This window comes from Castor canadensis, chromosome 7 (genome assembly GCF_047511655.1).
Source record: "Castor canadensis chromosome 7, mCasCan1.hap1v2, whole genome shotgun sequence".
In the NCBI taxonomy this organism is placed as follows: Eukaryota; Metazoa; Chordata; class Mammalia; order Rodentia; family Castoridae; genus Castor; species Castor canadensis.
In genome coordinates this window covers 130,834,347-130,848,024 of record NC_133392.1, presented here as the reverse complement: position 1 = coordinate 130,848,024, position 13,678 = coordinate 130,834,347, and the positions used below count along the sequence as shown (strand labels likewise).

Genomic DNA, 13,678 nt, shown 5'->3' with positions numbered 1-13,678 from the left:
AATCTTTGGGGTGAAGAAAATATTCCAAAACTTGATTATTCTAATGTTTATAAAACTCTACTGTAAATGTACTAAAAGTCATTGAATTATATGCTTAAAATGGGTGATTTGATGGTTTATATGAGTAAGGTTATAACTTAAAGAAAAAAAGGCCAGGCATGTAGCATACACCTGTAATCCCAACACTGGGTCATGAGGACTGCAAGTTCAAGGACAGCCTGGGCTACAGAGACCTTGTCTCAAAAAAAAAAAAAAAGAAAGAAAGAAAAGAAAGCTAGGTTTAGGCATATGCACTTGATCTAATTTCAAACTGTGTCGTTCAACTCAAGGCAGAATGTGCCCTTCTTAATTTGTTGGAGGACATAAAGACAGAGAAGAAACACGAATAAGGAATTGTACCAGTCAGGGTCCAGGCGGAAACAGATGGCAGCTTCAAGAGATTACCCGAATACAGCTTAATGAAATGAGATGGGGAATGGTTAAGGAACCAACAAGGCTACTGAAGCAGCAGGGACAGCCACCAACAAGAAACCATTACTGTCCCTATACCTTGAAAAGCAAGGGGGAGAACCAGGGAAAGAGGGTCGAGCCAGAACTAGCACTTCAGAAGACAGCCACTTGACAGGAGTGTGACCAGAGAGGAACGAACACTGACTGTCCCTGACAGAGGTGGGGTGGGGTAAAAAGGCAATAGACAGAATAAATACCCCAACCTCTCTCTCCTCCAACATTTGATTCCCTTGCCACGCCTCCCCTTCAAACCCAACCAAAGCCAGACAGCAATAGTCCAGATTGTGTAGTTCATGGAGGTCAGCCTCCCAGGGCAGAGAGTAGGGCAGAGAATGGATTGGGGCATGGGAACACGGGGAATAACCAGCATAAGAATGAATTTATGGGCACTGTGCAGTGGCAGGCAACTAGAGGGAGTGTTGCATGGAAAGGCTAAAAAAGGAGCCAACATATATGGAGACTGAAGTATGACCCAACTAAACCCAGATTTCAGGCTCAGGAACTCTTCTATCTTAAAATATTTTCCAATACAGAAATTCTAATAGAAACCTCAGTTTTGGAAGAACAGCTCAGTTATCATACTCATGATCCTATCTAACATTTGTACAGACCTTTATAGTTTATAAGTGCTTTCTTATAGATCTAGCTCATTTAAATTTAATAACCACACTCTGAAGTAGAAATGTCAATGTTATTTTTAAAAATAGCCAAAGTACTGTACGGACATATATTATTCTATTATTAATCTTTGCAATGATCCAACATGGCAGAGACTATTTTATGATTTCTGTCTTACAGTGATGAATGAGGTTAAATAATTTGTCCCAGACTATGTGGCTAGAAGCTGGGGCTAGAAGCAAAGCCCTTCTCTTAACCAGTCTGCTTTTCTATCTCCCTTATTATCCTCAGAGCAACTGGGGTCTGTGGAAGATGTGACCTGGCCAAGGTTGCATAGCTAGGAAGTGGAAGGCTTGAACTCAGGTAGTAAGATGTGTTCCTGCTAATACCATGTAACAGAAAGTTTTACAGAAATGCTCAGTTAGTAGAAAATAAAAAAGTAAACAGAGCTGTTCTCAGGAATGATAATTCAGCTTGTTTACATCATTGGCTAGGTGATAACGGGCTTCCTCATAGTTCTTCTTGGCTATATAAAGAAGTCCCAGGTTCCGATGCAGTAAAGAATGAGTGGCGTTACTACACTCAGTTGACTTGAGGACTGTGCACTGGGCTTGCGATAGGTATTCTTCAGCCTGAATGATCCGGCCCAGACCTGCCCAAAAGCAGTGAAGAAGGTTTTAATTTATATTCTAGCCAAATAACACCTGATGAAATATGAGTTAATCACACATTCATTCATTTACTCATTGACCCAATTATTAATTAATTAATTTTGCAGTACTAGAATTTGAACTCAGGGCCTCAGAGCCTTGTGCTTTCTAGGCAGGTGTTCTACTACTTAAGTCATACCTCTGGCCCTTTTTGCTTTAGCTATTTTTCAGATAAGGTCTCAAGTTTTTGTTCAGGGCTGGACTTGGGCCACAATCTTCCAATCTTCCTACCTATGTCTTCAGAGTAGCTGGCAACACAGGCATGCACCTGGTTTATTTATTGAAATGGTGGGTCTCACTAACATTTTGTCCTGGCTGGCTCCTCAGTCTCTGCTCCCTGAGGAGCTGGTATTATAGACATGAGCCACTGTACCTGATCTTTAATGACTCAAATATTTATTGATACACAAAAACCTGTACATGAATGTTCATAGCAGCCTATTTGTAATAGCCTAAAGCAGAAACAACCTAAATGCCCATTAACTGATGAATGGACAAGCAAAATGTTGTATGTCCATTCCATGAGTCATAAAAAGAATGCTACAACATGGATAAGCCTTGAAAATATTATACCAAGTGAAAGAAGCTAAGATACCAAAGGTCACATATTGTGATTTCACTCACGAAATGTCCAGGATAGGCAAATCCACAGACACAGAAAGTAGAATAGTGGTGGCAAGAGACCTGAGAAGGGTGGGTAGGAATGCATTAATAGGGAGCAACTGTTCACATTTATAGAGTTTCTTTTACAAGTGATGAAAGTATTCTGGAATTAGAGAGTGATAATGGTCACAAAATCTTGTGACTATACTAAAACCACTTTAAAAGGGTGAATTTCATGGCATATGAATTTTACCTCAATTTTTAAAATCTATATACAAATGTAATACATTTTATGTAACAGGCCTTGCATTGAGTGATAAGGATTCAAAGGTGAGTGAAAATCATCACCTTGAAAAACTCATGGACGAGGTTGCGTGTGCAACATGAAAACATGTATTTGTAATCTGGTGTGAGTGTGGAGAAGAGGAAGTGTGCAATTCTATGAATGAGGTGAAGAGGGACACTGGAGGGGCAAGAAGCATGTCAGCTGGGTCTGAGCTGGCTTTTGAGGAGGCATGGAGTTTTCTGTCTGGAAAGGCATCCCAGGAAGAGCATGTGCAACCTCATGGAGACATGAGGTGGTGTGCTATGTGTGGAAAACTAAAAGTCTGTGAGGCTGGAACACAGTGTGAGAGACAAGAGTGGCGGGAAATGAGGCTACGTGATGGAGGTGCAGATCACTGAGGGTGTAGGAAGTCATACTAAAGAATTGGCTGTGTGTGGGCAAAAATGAGAGGATTTTCAGAAAGAGAGAATTAGATTTAAATTTAGAAAGATCCTCTGGAAAGAATGTAGGGGAGGGACAAGAAAGAGAGAAAGAAAAGTAGAAGACTTACTACACTTCTGAAATAGGCAAGGACTGAAAAGAGCCTGAACCAAATCAGTAAATGGAGATGGAATAGATACGAGAGACATCAAGGGAGTGGAATGAACAACACACCATTGCTAAGTGATGTAGGAGGTAAGAAAAAACAAATTTGCTTTTATTTCTAATATTCAGATACTCCTGACACTTAAAATTTGTTTAGCTGTAAAGATGTGTAGTGGCTTCCTGGCTACCTGCTTGTCTCCTAGGGAAGTTGTCAGAGCTGAATGAAAGACCTAGCATACTCTAGGAGTGCATGATTTTGTGTGTTGGATGCTGCAGCAGAGATGGCACTGACATATAGTCAGGAGGTCAGGACACACACCCCTCATAGATCAACTTTCTACTCTTCTTTGTCCTGCCTCTCAGGCTCCTATTTAAATATTCTTTTATGCTAGTTGTAAACCTACATCACTGAATTAAAGGAGAAGATATGAAGAGGAAGCAATCTACAAGCCAAAAAGTAACTTTGTCCTGATGACAACAGTGGTGGAAAATGAGTAGGGTGGCTTCTCCTTGCTGTGTTACAGAAGATGCCAGTTCTAGCTGATTAAAATTTCAAAGTTTTACTTAAAAAGAGAAAGAAAAAAGAAAGACAGAAAAAGAAAAAAAGGAAAGTAAAGGCAAAATATCTTGGTTTTCCACCCCAATCTGAAGGAACAGCCAAGAACAGAAAGAAGCATGTGCACAAGGAATGTGATTTATTTAGGCTTTCAGAAAGGTTAGCAAGAGTATAAATCAATGACTTGGCATTGTGGTAAAACCTTCCACATAACAGCACTTTCCAGCTTTCAAAGCACTTTCATTTCATTCAGCATGAACTCATTTAATCCCCATACAATCCTGTGAAGAGCACTCAGATTCAAGTGCTCATGCTCACACAGCACAGTCTATGTGTCACACTGTGAGAGTATATTTTGAGCACCTTCTCCGCACTGAGTACTGTGCCAGGTGTGAAGACCTGGTGATGAGTATGAATGGGCACAGAACCACTTCTCCCTAAGCTTACTGTCTAGTGAAGGAGAAACAGATGTTAAATAATCATATCAATGAATATATGACAGCTCAGAAAAAAGGAGGAGGTGTCTAAGTAAGTTATTAAAAAGATAGCCTACCCAGTCTGGGGGATTGGGGAAGGCTTCCAGACAAAAGGGTAGAAACCCTTGAGCTAGACCCAAGGGACAACTGGAAGCTAAGTAGGTGAAGGGGAAGGAAGGAGAAATGGAGGAAGTGAGTACAAAAGAGCCTTCCAGAACCAGGAAACATTCCCATGCCTCTGAGGAATTGAGAGAAGGCCAATGTAAATGGAAGAGAGAGAGAGGGAGACAGAGGGAGGGAGGGAAAGGGGAAGGGAAGGAGAGAGAGGAAGAGAATGTTAAAGAGACAGAATATGAGAGAGAATGAGAGACCTGAAGTGAAGAATTCATGGAAGGCTAAAAAAAAGCAGGACTTCTAGATTACTTTAAGAATTTATTGAATCACATTTTTGTGTGGAGACCAGATTGATAAGAGGTCACAGAAGGCATGGGGAGACCAGTTATTGAGCAGCAGATCAAATGAAAGATGAGATTTGGGCCAGGTTGACGTTTCCAAAATCTCACAGCTGGTCCCTGTAAGAGGTATTCAGAGCTCGGGCTGTATTTCCTTGTCTAATACTCTTCCTACCAGTATGGAGGAAGGACAATCCAAAATGGAGTGTCAGACCCGAGTGGTGTGAGGAGAGCATTCCTGCAGGTAAACAGCCTGATGTGGGGAGTGAAAGTCCAGGCAAGTGAGGAGGGGATCCACGCAAAAGAGGCAGCCCAGAATGAGGAGTCACAGCCCACAGGGGAAAGAATAAGGTCTGAGAAGGAGAGTTATTTCATACAGGGAATTGATAAAATATACAAATATATTAATGAAAATGGAAGCCAGCATTCTCACTGTCAGAGAAGGGAACTACATATGTAGAATGGGATAAAATTAGATTGAAACCTGTGGTGTTGTACTGGATTTGGATGCACTGGCATAGACTCCCGTCAGATACACATTAATATATATATATAGAGAGAGAGAGACACACACACAGAAATAAATATAGAAGTAATGTATATGTATACCCACATTCATTATTATATTTATACATGTTCCTTAACTCTGCCTGCCTGAGAAGGCTGGGAGCAGTAATACCTCAATACCAATGAGTAAGTCTAGTATGCAGTGCTTAGCTTCCAAATTTACTTTTCCATGGGAGGAAATCAGAGCCCCTTGGAGATATGTTTCAGAAAACAGGAAAATGATCAAAGAAAAGAACAAGGAGATGCAGCTTCAGTGGGAGCTATCATTGGCCAAATCAGGGGCCATTTGAGCATTCAATTAATAATAAGAATGGATTAAAACCCACTGAATAAAACAGGAAACCAAGAGTCTGTACTGATATAAATAAATGAATGAATACATTGAAAATTTGACAAGGAATGGGAGATTTCTATGGTTTCAAAGTACTATCTCATAAAATTAAAACTAAAATTATAATTATTAACTGCAAAGCAAGAAAGATACATGACAGAGAAGACTGGCAAACACCACCTTAATAAAGTAATTAAGATGAGCATTGGGGACACTTGTTCTTCTTTACAGACTGAAGTGCTGCCTGATTCTAGAACTGCAAATAAAGACAATTAAGATCTTTAAACTAAGCTGGGTGCTGGTGGCTTACAGCTGTAATCCTAGTTACTCAGAAGTCAGAGATCAGGAGGATCGAGGTTCAAAGCCAGTCCCGGGCAAATAGTTCACGATATCCTATCTCGAAAAAAACCATCACAAGGTCCAATCCCCTTGTTGTGTTTGCCCTTGATCTAATGTCCACATATGAGGGAGAACATACGATTTTTGGTCTTTTAGGCCAGGCTAACCTCACTCAGAATGATGTTCTCCAATTCCATCCATTTACCAGCGAATGATAACATTTCATTCTTTTTCATGGCTGCATAAAACTCCATTGTGTATAGATACCACATTTCCTTAATCCATTCGTCAGTGGTGGGGCATCTTGGCTGTTTCCATAACTTGGCTATTGTGAATAGTGCCGCAATAAACATGGGTGTGCAGATGCCTCTGGAGTAACTTGTGTCACAGTCTTTTGGGTACATCCCCAAGAGTGGTATTGCTGAATCAAACGGTAGATCAATATTTAGCTTTTTAAGTAGCCTCCAAATTTTTTTCCAGAGTGGTTGTACTAGTTTACATTCCCACCAACAGTGTAAGAGGGTTCCTTACCCCCCCCCATCCTCGCCAACACCTGTTGTTAGTGGTGTTGCTAATGATGGCTATTCTAACAGGGGTGAGGTGGAATCTTAGTGTGGTTTTAATTTGCATTTCCTTTATTGCTAGAGATGGTGAGCATTTTTTCATGTGTTTTTTGGCCATCAGAATTTCTTCTTTTGAGAAAGTTCTGTTTAGTTCACTTGCCCATTTCTTTATTGGTTCATTAGTTTTGGGAGAATTTAGTTTTTTAAGTTCCCTATATATTTTAGTTATCAGTCCTTTGTCTGATGTGTAGCTGTAAGACACCTAAAAAATTAGCTAGCATTTGTTGCCCTTAACACAGAGAAACTAAAGCAGATACTTTAAAAGCAACTGAGACCAATAGGAAAAGGGGACCAGGAACTAGAGAAAAGGTTAGATCAAAAAGAATTAACCTAGAAGGTAACACACATGCACAGGAAATTAATGTGAGTCAACTCCCTGTATAGCTATCCTTATCTCAACCAGCAAAAACCCTTGTTCCTTCCTATTATTGCTTATACTCTCTCTTCAACAAAATTAGAGATAAGGGCAAAATAGTTTCTGCCGGGTATTGAGGGGATGGGGAGGAGAGGGAGGGGGCGGAGTGGGTGGTAAGGGAGGGGGTGGGGGCAGGGGGGAGAAATGACCCAAGCCTTGTATGCACATATGAATAATAAAACAATAAAAAAATCACAAAAAAGGGTTGGCTGAGTGGCTTAAGTGGTAAGAACACCTGCCTAGCAAGAGGGAGGCCTTGAGTTCAAAACCCAGTGCCACAAAAAAAAAAAAAAAGATATTTAAATTGCTGTGACTGTGTCATTTGACAAGTGATCAGGCCTGGAGGGGTGGTACATGCTTATAATCCTAATGTAGGAGGAAGCAGCAGAACTTAAAAGCCAAGGCCAGCCTGGGCTATATAGTTGAGACCCAGTCTAAAAAAGGAAAGGGAAGGAAGGAAGGCAATTAAATGGTTTAAGAGGTGTGGGATGACCACAGAATAATCTAATGTAAATTAGTCTTAAATTTTGCAGGTCTAGTATTAAGTTATCTATTGCTGTTCAAAATTTTAATGACTTAAAACAACCACCATTTTATTATAGTAGTACCCTCTTATCTTCAGGGGACACAATTCCAAGATCCCCAATGGATGTCTGAAACTGTGAACACTACTAAATCCTATATATGCTATATCTTGCCTATACATACATGCCTATGATAGTTTATAAATCAGGCACAGCAAGAGATTAACAATAATAACTAATAATAAAGTGGACAATTATAACAATATACTGTAATAATAGTTATTTCAAACTTATAAATTACTTATTTCTGGGATTCTCTTTTGGAATTTCTGATTGCTGTTGACTGTGGATAAAAACAAAATAAAATGAACATCAGTAATGGAAACAATTGAAAACATGTGCCAACTTATAGGATGGGGTGAGAAGAACACACTGCTTCTGTGATATTCTTGTCCCAAGTTCACAACCTGAGTCCAGTCATGAGGAAACAGCAGACAAACTTAAATTGAGAAATGCTTTATAATATTTGATCCATAATCTCTAAAAGCTAAAGAAAGCTGGAAAAACTACTCTAGAAAGAAGAGGAAAAGCATATGGCAACAAAGTAAAAAGTGTGATTCTGAACTGTAACTTTTTCTGATTATGTAACTTTTTTTGGTTATAAAGATATTATCCAGACAAGGGTAGCTCATGCCTGTAATCCTAGCTTTTCAGGAGGCAGAGATCAGAAAGATCCCCATTTGAAGCCAGCCTACGCAAATAGTTCATGAGACCCTATCTTGAAAACAAAAAAAAATCATTAAAAAAGGGCTGGTGAAGTGGTTCAAGGTGTAGGCCTTGAATTCAAACCCCAGTACTGCAAAAAAAAAGAAAAAAAAAAAAAGATATTATCAGGAAAACTGGAGAAACTTGAATGGAATCTTCTTAGTAGATGGGGTTGTACTGTGGTAATGGAGGAGAATTCTTTGATAGGAAATATACACTGAATTCCAGAGACAGGGCATCAAGTGAGCAACTGACAGTCAGATGGCTGGCAGAAAGTGGAGGTGTTTATGCTATACTTCCAACAGTTTTACTTCACTTTTTTTTCAGTGATGGGAATTGAACCCAGGGCCTTGCACAGCTAGGCAAGTGCTCTACCACTGAGCTACAGCCCTAGCTTTAAAACATATGTTTTAAATAATGGTTATTAAAGGCATAAAGTAGTGGTTCAGTGCCTAAAACTCAATGCTCAAGAATTATAATTCCCCTCAAAATGTTAATTCTTCTCTTGCAGTAGGCAGCTTATGGATGTCTGCTAAGCCTGTGCTCCACACTCTCAGAATTGCCTTCCCTATCTATAGCAGCGACTTCCCAAATTTCTGATCCTGGCCTCAGGGAACAAAGGTAGATTTCACATTCAAGCTGGGCCAACAAAATTCTATCTTCTAGGAATTTGTAGTTGCAAATCAGATGCTAATTAATTGCTATTATCCAACTTGCTCCTAGAGGACATGTAAATGATCAAGAACTACATCTAACATTTGGGGATAGCTGTCTTCTGCAGTGAGAATAATGTATTAAAATCTGGTCTGCTGACAGGGGAGATGAAGCAGTTGCCCAGAGAGAAAAGATGGCAAACAAGGCCCAAGAGAGACTGATAGCACAGCCATGCTTTCTGACAGCATTTCAATCCCAGTGCCTCATAAAGCCTCAGCTCCCTTTGGACCCTTCAGCATCCTGAGAAATTTCCTCCTTTTGCACAGGCCAGCTTGAATAGATTCTGTCAGTTGTAGCCAAAAGTGTGGTATCTCCTTTTACCTTGTGCCTAACTTCACAGCCACCTTTCTCTTCCACAAAAGGTATCTTGGTGTTTCTGACAAGGCTAGACTCTTTGGTCATTGGTAAGACTCAACATATCACTTCTTGTTTTTTGTTTTTGTTTTTTTTTTCTTTTATTATTCATATGTGCCTACAAAGCTAGGTTCATTTCTCCCCCCTGCCCCCACCCCCTCCCTTACCACCCACTCCGCCCCCTCCCTCTCTCCCCCAACCCCTCAATACCCAGCAGAAACTATTTTGCCCTTATTTCTAATTTTTCAACATATCACTTCTTAGGGGTTCCTGGGAGTCTTAAGTCAATCCACTCACCAAGGCTGGCCTCAGCTAACAGCAAGTAAGCAGGCACAAGCTCTACTGAACTCAGGCCATGCACATTCCTGCGGAAGCGAAGGGAGTGCAAAGCAGCTGGGACAGCATCTTCGTGTTTTCCTTCAAAAAGATATTTCTGGGCAACAGTGTAGCAGAATTCAATCAAGTGCTTCTGTGGAAGACAGAAATAGACCATGTAAGAAAGTCTAAAGGTAAAAGGCAAAAGTGGACATAGATATAACTGGAGATAAGGCCAACATCTAATGATCTAGTTGAAAGCATATAGTGAGCCTATCTACACTATACCCAAAACCAGTGACATAGAAAGGCAAACTCTGGACTGTGAGCTCCTCAAGGTCCAGGAACATGTGTGGTTTTATCTTAGTTCAGTGCTCGGCAGATATGAGTGTGCACTGTACAGCTGTCAGGTGCGTAAATGTGTGTTGCTTTTACAGTTCTTATAAGACTACCAAAGCCAGAGATGTCTTGGGACAATCTAAAACTATCTGCCTTTCTAGTTGCCTTAATTTTGAGAGAAACATCTACTGTATCCTTCTAAAATTACTCTGCTTAGCTAGTATCAGAAACAACTTTTTTTTCTTCTTTTTTTGGTGGAACTGGATTTGAATTCAGGGCTTTATGCTTGCAAAGCAGGCACTCTACTGCTTGAGCCACACCTCCAGTCCATTTTGCTCTGCTGATTTTGGAGATAGGTCTTGTGAACTGTTTGCCAGGGCTGGCCTCCCAAGTAGCTAGGATTACAGACATGGGCCACCAGCGCCCAGCAGAAACAACTTTAACTCTGCATTTTTCTCAGGCTACTATCAAGGTGTCATAATAATAAGATTAATAAACTTGGAGCTCAGAGATTTTTGACTTATAAAGGGCTAATTTTTAAACTAATATTTGAGATGCTATCAATGCTATAATAGGTGCTAGTTTTGCTAATTCCCCTTATTTTGCTTTTTGTTTGTTTTTGTTGTTTGAGACAGGGTCTTGCTGTGCAGCCCAGGCTGGCCTATATCTCACAATTCTCCTACCTCAGCTTCCTGAGTGCTGGGATTACAGGCATGAACCACTGAGCTAGGTTCCAATCTCCTTTATTTATTCACTAGTTTATTCTTTACATCATTTTAAGCTTCTTATTACTTGGCATATGTGGATGCTATGACTGGACTATGTCCCCCCAAAGTCATGTGTTAAAGCCATAACCCCTACTCTCTCAGGATGTTGTAGTATTTGGAGATAGGGCCTTTAAAATGAGCCCATTAGGTGGACTTTAACTTACTCCAATCAGTGTCTTTATAAGAGGAGGAAACTGGATACCCAGTGAGAGAATGTGTGAACACAGAGGACCATACACGGACACAGCAAGAAGGTAGTCATAATAAACCAGGATCACCCAATCTGTGACATCTTGCCATGGCCACTCTCCTAAACTAATACAGTAACTATTCAGTCAGCATGTAAAAAATATCTGACTGAATAGGATTGAACACATAGAGACAAAGCCTCTGCCTTCACTGAGGTTACAATTTAGTGATCTAACCAGTTCTGCCTTGTCCTGGGTAGTTTTGCTGTACCCGTGAGCTAACCCTATAACTGAAGTCCTACAGTACCTACCTGTCGTTTCAGCAGCTGCTGCAGGCCGTGCTGCCTTTCTTCTTCTGAATTGTAGAAGGGCATGGAAGTGCGCAGTGGAATCAGGAGCTGACATATCTTCTGATGGATGCTGCTCCAGTCAGCTTTTTGATGTGCCACACCACTAGTGATAAAAACATGGACTTCTTTACAGTTGGCCCTCCAAAAAGTGAGACCACCAGAAAAAGAGTTGGCCACCAGAAAAGTTAGCCCCACACAAAGCCATGGGGAGTCTCACGCCATTTCTAAGACAGAAATCTCTTTTCTTTTGTGTGGTTATTTGATGTTGTAAAAACTGGGTTGGGGAGGGGTACTGGAAGGAGATCTTTTCTGCTGCCATTCTTTCACATTCCAAAGTCACACAGGGATGTTGTGGCTATTCTATTGAATTGATAACAACAAAGAAAACTTTAGCTCTGCATTGTTCTAAGGTCATTTTCAAGATGTCTAAACACTGAAGTTGATGAATTTGAGGGTGCTTTTCTTGAAGAAGTGAAAGGCATTTACCATTGTTGAGGGTGTAGGAAAAGCTTTCCAAACATGTTTTCCTATAACCAGTGTCACCAGGAGTACCATTAACATTGTCCTCAGTGTTCCAGGGGACATTCACATAGAATACACAGGGAATGCCCCCAACCCCAGTGTACAGCAGGTGGTCGTGAATGTCACTATTTATTTTACTTTTTGAGGACAAAACAAAGTCTGTTACAATCATGTTAAAGGGAAAAGGCATAAATATGGAGAGATTAAGGAGTTACTCTAAGCCTGCACTCCCAAATCCAGAAAGAAGCATGGTTAACAATTTGGTTTACAGCTTTCCTGACTGTTACACATGCTACTTAGTATTTTTACATATTTGTTGTACAGCATAGCTCCAGAACATTTGTGTCATTACAGGAAACTTCTATTGAACAGCACTCCTATAGAGTATTCACTCCCATACCTTAAATAATGACCTCTACCAATGACTCCCCAATCTATTACCCCATTCTGACCTTCCTCCAACCATGATTTTAAAACATTTTAAATTGTAGTAAAATTCATGTATCATAAGACTCACAATTTTTAAGTCTAAATTTTAGTCTTTAGTGTATTTACCAGGTTGTGTAACTGAAGCAGGATAGATCAGGGAAAATGAGGTATGGGAAACAGCAACCAGGAATTCACAGATAAGCTCAAAACTAACAAACAGCTTGATTTAAAAACAGATACTGCTTTCTTTGCTTTAAACATCAAAAGCTGCAACATTTAGTAAAAAGGAAAAAGAGTAGTTCTCTGCCTCTGGCCTTGACTGCTTGTCCAAATCATTAGTATGCTCTGGGAACTGAGCAAGAATAATAAAGAAAGACACTTATCCTGGGGGAAAAACTCCTGAAAGAATGACTCCTCTGGGCACAAAAAGTGCCTACAAAGGAAAACACTTATTTCAAGGATGGATACCTGTTTTGAAGGGAGCATCTGGCAGGACCCATCCTTTGTTTGAAGGACTGCTCAAACACCTATGACATAGTGACTCAAATTTAATGAGCAGGCCAACCTTAAATTCTTTGAGCCCAATTGATAAGATAGTGTAACAGCAAGAATGGTTAAACATACCAGGTGTAAGAACAAAGAGGAGCACTTACCTAAGATGAATCTGAGCCAAACCCCAACATACTTTCATCATAAATAACCCTGATGTTAGAGCACTCATCACACCATTGTATCAGATGGATATGCCTGAACCGGTGTCCGGGCTGTGTTCTATCTTCCTATCATTTGTTTGCTTTGCTTTACTAATAACCTTGCTTGATCTCTATCTTGATGTGTCTAAAATTCTTTTTGTGACAATATCACAAACTTAGTACCCAAGGACCAGGTAAGGCCTCCTCCCTTTTGTAGACCTCCTCCTTTGGCATCTGGTAAAATAGCCATCACCCTATCTAATTCCAGGACATTTTCATCATCCAAGAAATAAAGTCTGTATTTGTTAACAGTCATTCTAATTCTTCTTTTCTGAGATTGATGCTACTTTCCGTCTCTGAATTTGCCTATTCTGGACATTGCATATAAATAGAAACAGAGTATATATGGTCTTTAGTATCTAGACTTCTTTCACTTGGAACAATGCTTTCAAGGTTCATCTATATTTTAGTGTGTATAAACATTTTACTTGCTTTTATGACCAAATACTATTCCACTGTATGGGTATACCACGTTTTCATTTTTGCTAGTATACAGCTAAGAATGGAATTTCTGGGTTATATGATACTCTTATGTTTAACTTTTTGAGGAATTAGCAAACTATTTTCCACAGTGCTATACTATTTTAT

At 40.0% G+C, this 13,678-nt stretch overlaps 1 protein-coding gene across 3 annotated transcripts in view; it reads right to left on the bottom strand.

The window, feature by feature from the left end:
* Zmynd12 (zinc finger MYND-type containing 12) overlaps window positions 1–13,678 on the bottom strand; it is a 35,844-nt gene that overhangs the window by 13,558 nt on the left and 8,608 nt on the right. For all 3 annotated transcript variants that reach the window (XM_074080426.1, XM_074080425.1, XM_020171019.2), the window contains exons 2-4: window positions 11,349–11,490; window positions 9,726–9,897; window positions 1,611–1,780 (exon numbers count right to left, since the gene is read on the bottom strand). In XM_074080426.1, the coding sequence (XP_073936527.1) occupies window positions 1,611–1,780; window positions 9,726–9,897; window positions 11,349–11,411 (405 nt within the window). In that variant the 5' untranslated portion in view covers window positions 11,412–11,490. The remainder of the gene's footprint in view (window positions 1–1,610; window positions 1,781–9,725; window positions 9,898–11,348; window positions 11,491–13,678) is intronic.